At 54.7% G+C, this 8,603-nt stretch overlaps 2 protein-coding genes across 2 annotated transcripts; both read right to left on the reverse strand.

The window, feature by feature from the left end:
* Nucleotides 1-596: 596 nt before the first annotated feature.
* Nucleotides 597-2,645, reverse strand: CONPUDRAFT_159833 (uncharacterized protein; the record flags this gene model as incomplete). Its single annotated transcript, XM_007776968.1, has 5 exons — nt 597-1,324; nt 1,375-1,716; nt 1,770-1,962; nt 2,018-2,235; nt 2,291-2,645. 5 exons carry the CDS (start codon nt 2,643-2,645, stop codon nt 597-599), a joined length of 1,836 nt encoding a protein of 611 aa, XP_007775158.1.
* Nucleotides 2,646-5,300: 2,655 nt separating this feature from the next.
* Nucleotides 5,301-6,327, reverse strand: CONPUDRAFT_67056 (uncharacterized protein; the record flags this gene model as incomplete). The annotated part of the gene is made up of 2 exons (XM_007776920.1): nt 5,301-5,685; nt 5,735-6,327. Coding segments are annotated over 2 exons (978 nt in total), but the record flags the coding sequence as incomplete, so codon positions are not given.
* Between the last annotated feature and the right edge of the window lie 2,276 nt (nt 6,328-8,603).

Below are 8,603 nucleotides of genomic sequence, written 5' to 3' on the forward strand. Positions count from 1 at the left end.
GTGTTTCTCCCATTCCCTGTTCCTGTCGGCAATGTCCGGTCAGCAGAACCACGTACATTACATAGTTCCCGCCTTCCCGCCTTCCACCCGCCGCCCCGACTACCCCCGCCGGGCTCTCACGACGTCTTATACGCTTCCCGCCCTCCTCCGCCCGCTGGGAGGGACGATGACAGTGTATATCTCCCCTTCCCGTGGTCGTATCAAGGTCGGGTTTTCTTCTACGTACTATATATTACAATTAGAATAGTTTTTACTTATATATGCTGGTAATACACTCTATTATAAGGGGTGCATGGCGAGAAAGGGACCACGTGGCTAGGGGACTTGTGCAAATTTTGAGCGACGTCGGCAAAAGGGCCGGATGGCTGTGTTTGACACGTGGGGAAGATGTCATTAACTGCGGGGAAGCGCGGAGGTACTGTTTTCCCGGTTTCCACGTGTTGGCAAGGGCCGGCCGATAACCGGGCTGACGCGTCAACATCAACAACGCGTGTTTCGCACGCACGTGATAGGCGCGTCAGGATTATCAACAAGTCCTCTATTTCATGTTCAAGTAGCTATTACAATTATAACAAAGATAGTAGGAAGACTATATACTATAAACTATGAGTAAACGGGCTAGATTGATCTAAAGAGATTGTCTCAGAGGTATTATCATTAGGTATCGTGTATAATTGCATATGGGAAGACTCGAAGCCAGTGTCCATGAAGTCGTAAGTCTGCTGGTTGTTAGAGAGAAACTGGAGGCCGACGCCCTGCTCCCCGGCAGGAGAGAGGTATTGGCCAAAGCTCTGCTGGCCAGGGAGCATAGCGCTCCCGTAGCCGATGTTCTGCTCGCCGCCGAAGGCAGGGACGAGGTTGAAGACCTGTTGGTCAACAGGCGAGGCCACTTGACCGATGTTCGCAGCAACGCCAAAGGTATTTGCGGGGCTGTAGCCTGGCTGGCCAGCGGGGCTAGCTTCCGGGGTGGTAGCGGAAGCCGTCGCCTTCTTTCGAGGCTTGCGAGGGGCCTTGACGCGTGGCTGCTTGATGGCCTTGCCGTCGGGGCCGGACATGATGAACTGCACATTAGTTTCGACGGCGGGGGAGCTAGAGCTCAAGGAGCTGGCAGAAAGGCGAGCTGGGGAGGGGCGGGTGCTCTGCATAGCGGCAGCCTGCGGTGGTGCGGACTGCGAGAACACCGAGGGCTGCAGGAGCGCGGGTGGGGAAGGCGCAGCCGGCGAGGACGAGGAGGACGTGGCTGGGGAAGACGCGGCCGGGGAAGGCTCGGTGAGGGAGGGCTCGGGCGAGGAGGACTCGGACAAGGATGACTCGGGCTGAGAGGCTATTGTGACGACTAAGTACGAATAATGATGTACGAGTGTTGTTACTCACTCGTCATGCCGTTCGCCTCCTCCATTCTCTTCCTTGTCTGCTCTGCCAGCCATTCCTTCCACTCCTGCGGGGATAGCTTGTGGAAGCTCGTTGTGCCCGTCTCCCATGCGCTGAGGAGAACCTTGAGCTCCGGGATACTTGAATATGAGGACAAGCACGCGAACGTCTTGAAGGGCCAGTTGACGACGACAACTCCAAACTTCTCCGTGACCGCGGTGTCGAAGTGGACGTACTCCATGCGAGTAAACTGGAAGTTGGCGGCCTTGCGGAGCTTCGTCAGGATTAAGAGGGCCACCTGCTTCTTCAATAATACATATTCATCGCGACTGTTATGAATGAGACCTACAGTTACTGACATCAGCTGATATCAATTGACGAGGACCTAGAGTGCTTACCTATGAGACCTGAGATCGTGCAGGACTCGAGCTTCGACAGGAACTCCTGTGGGGTGTAGCGGGTGAGGGCGTGGAAGTAGGTGGGGAGGGAGACGTCGGAAGCATAAAAGTAAGGGGTGAGGACGTGTTCGTTGTCGCTGCGCACGGCCATTAGCATGACACGTGTATCTGTTCGACCAGCCATGCGGTTGAGCTGTTGGATAACGAATTAGCCCGTAGAATGAAAAGAAAATTACTAAAAATCTTACCTGGTCGGCACAGGCAACGAGAGTGGATTGCGCGTCGTGGAACGCCTGGAGGGAGAAGTTGTGGACGGTGTCTTCCTTGTTCTGCCGGTGCTTCTCGAGCTCATCGACCATTTCCTTCGTAAACTCGGCGCGCTCTTCCAGGGGAATTTCCGCCCATAGGGCTTTGAGCTCAGCGGAGCGTTCGCTCGCTGTGAGGCGCTTCGCGTCTGGTGGTAAGGCTATGAAATGGTTAGTAAATGCACCTTTGGTGGATAAGGGATAAGGCAGACTTACCGTCGTTCAACTCGCGCGTTTTCACGTGCAGAAACGCGTTCCACGGGTTCAAGTCGCGTTTCTTCCCATCGGCCCGAGCTTGCTGCAAGATTGCCTCGAAATACCACCCGACGCTATGACGTCGGTACTTCTGGTGCATCTGCCGGGCTCTCTCCATAACCTCCAGCTGGGCAGCCTTCAGTTCTGCGTTGAGCTCGTGCCTGCGAGTAAGTCGCTCCAGCTTGAGAGCGGCGCGTTCATTCGGCGTCTTCGTGACGTGGGAGACAGCGAAGCGCCGGCAGGTGGGTTTGCGCGTACCTGTCGCGGCTTTCTTGAGCAGAGTCTTGGAGTATCGCTGGTCCCCGTGGGCTGGCATGACGCGGACTGGGTGGAGAGTGAAAAAAAATGAATAGTCGGTAAGTACACGTACAGAGCCGAACAGCGCGGATGGTGGGAATATAATACACAATGTATGAGTAATTGTATCCAAGCAACATGATGACAAAAGACCTTTGACATAACGCCCCTATGCATCCTCGTCGCCCTCAGCACCGAGCTCGTATTCATCAGCAGCATCAATCTCCTGCCAGCGACCGGAGAAAAGGTCGAACATATACGCAGCTTCGAGCTCTGCGGCTCCCTTGTTGGCGAGCTCAGCAATGAAGTGAGCCTTACTCCAGGTCTCCTTGAACGCGCTGTAAGCAGTCCAGATGGCGCCGGGGAGAAAACCGTGAGTCGTGAAGTAGCAGTAAGCGGCCGAGCCAATGACCGCTACAGAAGGAGGGTCCATCCTTAGCTGCTCCTCGAGCTCGGCCGGATCATACATTGTGTCAACTATGCCAGCGAGCGTCCGCCGGTAGCAGAAAGGCGTTTCCGAGCCCGCAGAAACAGAGGAGAGAGTAGAGGAAGGAGGGCTGCTGACTGTCATCGCCTCAAGCCAATTCTGTACACTCCGAACCGACTCAGATTCGCGAGCTAATGAAAGTAAGTGTCGACGTTGCGAGATAGTGAATAGATTGACGTACGATCATCGCGTGGAGACCATACACCCTGGCGACTGGTGCTCGCAATAGCTGATGATACGTTGGGCACAACTGGGCATGTACCTTTGGAGCGACGCAAAGAAGGACCTTCCACCGCGGGCGGAAGGGGAACGGCAGGTGTACAAGGGGCAGACACAGTGAAAAGGAGAGGTGAGGCAGGCAGGGGACGGTGCGCCGACTGACGAGAACGACCTCCTTCCGTGTGGGATGTCGAGGACTGGGTACCGCGTGGAGTGCCCCCACTCGATGTTGCGGGTGTCCTTGGAAGACGGTATGCAGGCGTCACGTCGGGAGGAATGTCGCAGCGGGGGATCGGGACGTTGGTGTCCCTCAAGAGGTCATACACGTTGGGGACCAAGCCCTTGGTGATCATGTACACCAGAGCGTCGCGGAACGTTCGAACATGCTGGAAACGGCGAATGCTGCGGCCAGTGACCTCGGAGTCGGCATCATCCCTAGTGAAGTCAGCCCAGAAGGATAGTAGAAAGTAGCAACGCACCAGAGAAAGTATATACCGACATGCTTCCCATACACCACCGGATAGAAGCCTTGCCTCGTCCAGAGGCCCATGCTATCCAACTCGCGTCGTTCCCTGAGAGCCACTATGAGCGCTATTGCAGTCTCCCTGTCTGCGCGGGGGTTGTGGAGGGCCGATGCAACCGACTGTACAATGTGAAGAGCATTGGTGAACTCGTGTTCGGGATAGAAGACTGCGATGGGGAAGGGGGCGGATATGTTACTGGATGTGATGAAGGGCCGGCTGCAACACTAGGTAAGCATCAACGCACAGCGATAATTTGTTACTCACTTTCGACGCTCGGCAATATAGCCGTTAGCAGAGGGGTTACCTCGAAGGATGAAGCAGTACCTGCCAGGCATTGGCAAAAGGTCGAGTGAAAGTGAGATGTACAAAGCAAGAAAGCACAAGATAGCAAGACAAAGCGAGAGGGATAAGAAGAGAGGAGAGAGCAAGAAGAATGTGTCAAGAGAATCGGAGAGAAAAAGAGAGGTGACAAGCTGCAGGAGTGGGGATCAGGCCTCAGGAGGGGAGCTTGATGTATCTTGATAAGGGACCAGTGTCTCAACTCGCGGCATCCGCGTGCACAACTAAACACCGCACACTGTCACACCTCCACATCACTTCGTCTCAGTCAAACCGCGTGCATCACACACAACGCTTCTTCCATCACTTCTTCTTTTCTTATTAAACCTTCTCTTGAGTATGCATAGAGTTCTCATACACTAAGTACCGTTACAAAAATCATAATAAAACTACCCGTGAACAGTAAACTCGTCAATAGTAAGGTTTGTGAGATAGTCAATAAGTCCACCGGTCTCCTCAATCCCCTGATCGTCCGGCTCTGGCTCGTCATCTACATCGTCCGTCAGAGGAGGCTCGTCACTATCGGTGCTAGCAACAGCAGGGACCTCAGGGAACGCGGCGGTGGTGCTGGTGCCTTTGCGAACGCCAGCATCCCGCGATCCTGTGTAACTATCCAGAGCAAATATATCTTGAAGGCGATTCATGATGGAAGCGTTCACGCGGCGACGACGGTCGCGGAAGTCTGCAACGGCGCCGTAGATAGGGTTGCATGTGTCCTTGAGCCCGGCAAGGAGGAACGGGAAAGCACGTTCTTCATCACGAATGAACGTGTAGAGTCGTTGAACTTCGACGTTAAGTCGCGTTATCTCCTCCCCCGCATGCGTGACTCGCTGCGACAACTTGATGACCTCTCGCACCGCGGGATTGGTCCATTGCTTCGAGCGAATGTCGTCGCGGGTATCCTGCAACAGAGTAAACTCTTCGATAAAGGAGTAATTTGATACCTTTGACCAGTCGAGCTGAGGTTTTCCGACTTCCTTGGCTGCCACATTATAATCGACCACTGCCTTCCGCACAGCCCTACAGCGAGATTGAAGTGCCTTGCTGAGGTGCGTACGCATGCTGTAAGCTAGAGATCGTGTCATCAGTGTGATCAACGCATATGTCAAAAGAGAAACCCACCGGCTCGGCCGAGATTGAGTTTGTGTAACTCAAGTAACCGTAGCACAACCAGCCGTTGAAGGTGGTTCAGCGCTCGGTGATACTTGCGTTTACTCACGTACTGCACGGTGCGGATGTACTCCTCATCAGAAGGCTGCCATCGTCTCGAGATACCCATCTTCTCTTCCAACGCCAAGACATCAGAGAGCAGGTTGTTGTATCGCTCTTTTGCGTGACGCATAGCCGACTCGAGGGTGAGCGTCTGCGATGCTGCGGCATCGCGATCGTTGATAGGTGCAGACGTTGTGGCGAAAGTGACCGAGGAGGGGACGGTATAGTTGTCGGGAATCGAGTTCATGTACGCGTCCTTATGTCGCCCCGATTGCTCCCTTGATAGGGGTTAGGAGATCGAGAACAAAGCGAAGGGAAAAGGCTCACCAGGCAGTCCGAAGCTCCTGGAGCAGTTCTACATACGTGACGCAGTGAATATCGTACTCGGACTCCTGCCCGACGCTCCTAAGATACTCGCTTTGCTCTAGAGTCCATGTCTTGAGGTCGTCATCAGTGATACCGAGCGAAACTTTGGCCTGCGAAAGCGCCGCGCTATCGGAGTCGAGGGCCTTGACGGTGTGAACGTAACTTCGATAAAGACTGGGCCCGAGATTAAGGTACCGATCCTCGTCCCATTGAGTGAAGTACAAATTGATATACAGTCGCCTATTAAACGCCGTCGCATAGCGGATGACGGGAGTAAGGTGGTTCGACTGGCTGAAGATTCGTTCCAGTACACCGAAGGACTCGAGACCTGTGCCTTCTAAGACACTAGGATGGTTCTTGTCTTGACAGGCATAGTTGTGTGTATACCCGTGGAAGGCGTCCACGCATACGCAGGACTTGGACGCGGCAAACCGAGAAGCAAGGGAGCTGCGGGTAATAGTGCCGCCGAGATTGCAACCGACATCATAACCAAAGATCAGCCGATCACCGAGGACGTCGAGGGCCTTGCTGACGGTCGCTAGCGGGTATTTGAAACTTCATTGTACAGTTGATGAGTTTACACGTGTGATATACAGCTAGTGGTACACATACAGTTCTCCGCTGCGAACCATGTCGATGATCCACATGATCATCCCGTGGCGACAGGCGCTAACAAATACTCCAGTCTCATCGAAGATCCCCCAGCTGCGCTTCTTGGCATCAGCCGCAGCGGCCTTCCAGTTGGCGGTGCAGGAAGAGACGTCGCCGGCCGTGGTATCACCGTCAGCCGAAGACTTGGTCGCAGGAGGTTTGCCGACTTCACCAGCAAATCGGTTGACATACTCGGAGGTGAGGAAGTAGTCGCTTGAGAATTCTCTGAGATCGCCGGCTTGTCGGGTCCCGAAGGCGGCCATGCGCGAGAGCGAGTTGTTGCCGTCCATCGCGAGCATCCGACGATACTTGAGCTCGGGCTCATCCTCCAGCTGGGGAATAAATTGCCATTATAACATGTACAAGTAATATAGAGAATGACACATACCTCATAGCCGCACGGTGGGCAGCTATACAGCGCCCGCCAGTCTTCTCCGTCGCGACCGAGTGCCTTCTGAACATCACGATCGACGTGACGGCGGATCAGAAGATAGGTCTCGAACGCCCCTGACAGGGCCGTTCGATACCGCCGGTGGTAAGGCCACTAAGAAACCATTAGCTCATGTATGAGATGTAGAAGCTATACGTACCTGATAAAGGTCGCAAACAACCTTTGCGAACGCCTCAACGCTCAGCGAAGCTTTGCGTAGGCGAAGCCTTCGATACAGCTCCAGCGTGCGAATCAAGAAGGCGACAGAAGGGGATGAGGGTGTTGCTCCAATGTAACCGGCCGCGACAAGAGCTTCAGATACTGACGTGGTCTCGTCACGAGGGATGGTGGCGCGGGTCTCGAGAGCGTAAATGTCGATGATGAACATGTTGAAGGACCAGTCTGATGCCGGGATGTGCTGAGACGATTGTGCCTCAGGAGGGACAGAGGGCGTGCCGGAGGCAGAGGACACCTCGGGAGAGGGAGGAGGGGAGCCGGAGCCTAAGGATGACGCAGGAGGGTTGGTGGATGTATCGACAGCGACAGAGGGTGCAGTGGGAGTTCCAGAGGGAGTCTCACAGGGAGAACTCTGGTCGCGACAGGGGAGGGGAGTGTCAGGAGGGGTTGGGTATTGCCATCTCAGATATGCAGATGCCATGGCAGGGAGGAGAGGGAGGAGGGTCTGTTGAACGCGTTCGAGACGCTGGCGCCAGGTGCGATAGTCTCTGCTTGAGCCAAGTCTATAGAAATGAAGGAATAAAAGACGAAAAATGGTTCAAGTCAGTGGTTAAAATTGAGTATTGATGGACGCACTTGTTTCGAGCAGCCTCATGTACAGCGTTCATGAAATCGTCATCCACCCGATCCTCCTCATCGTCCACCCATTCCCCAGCGCCCTGAGCCTCGAAGTCGTTATCCACCGCCATTGAGTCATTGTCGTCGAAGCTGTCGTCGTGAGTGGCATCTGCGAACATCTTGAGAGATCGCGAGCCCAGGCCTGAAGCACAGAAGTGAGAAAGGATTCTAGATGAGTTGTATAGCTTACCTTGCTTGTTCGAACGCAGCAGCGCCTCATATTTGAGGCGCTCCTTCGCTGCTTGCCGCTGACTGAAAACCTGAGACTCTAGCAGTCCACCGCCGCCGCGAGGATTGCCGATAGCGACACGGACAGAGCGCGAGGTGCCCTGATTGCTGCGAGTCGGACCCATGGCAGTTTAAGAGAGGAAAAGAGCCTGCCAGGGCGAGCAGAAGACAAGGGGGAGGGGAATAGGGCAGACAACCTCGAGGCAGAGAGGAGGCAAGCGCCGTCACGTGCGTGCGAAACACGCGTTGTTGATGTTGACGCGTCAGCCCGGTTATCGGCCGGCCCTTGCCAACACGTGGAAACCGGGAAAACAGTACCTCCGCGCTTCCCCGCAGTTAATGACATCTTCCCCACGTGTCAAACACAGCCATCCGGCCCTTTTGCCGACGTCGCTCAAAATTTGCACAAGTCCCCTAGCCACGTGGTCCCTTTCTCGCCATGCACCCCTTATAATAGAGTGTATTACCAGCATATATAAGTAAAAACTATTCTAATTGTAATATATAGTACGTAGAAGAAAACCCGACCTTGATACGACCACGGGAAGGGGAGATATACACTGTCATCGTCCCTCCCAGCGGGCGGAGGAGGGCGGGAAGCGTATAAGACGTCGTGAGAGCCCGGCGGGGGTAGTCGGGGCGGCGGGTGGAAGGCGGGAAGGCGGG

Source organism: Coniophora puteana (genome assembly GCF_000271625.1).
Source record: "Coniophora puteana RWD-64-598 SS2 unplaced genomic scaffold CONPUscaffold_19, whole genome shotgun sequence".
Taxonomy (NCBI): domain Eukaryota; kingdom Fungi; phylum Basidiomycota; class Agaricomycetes; order Boletales; family Coniophoraceae; genus Coniophora; species Coniophora puteana.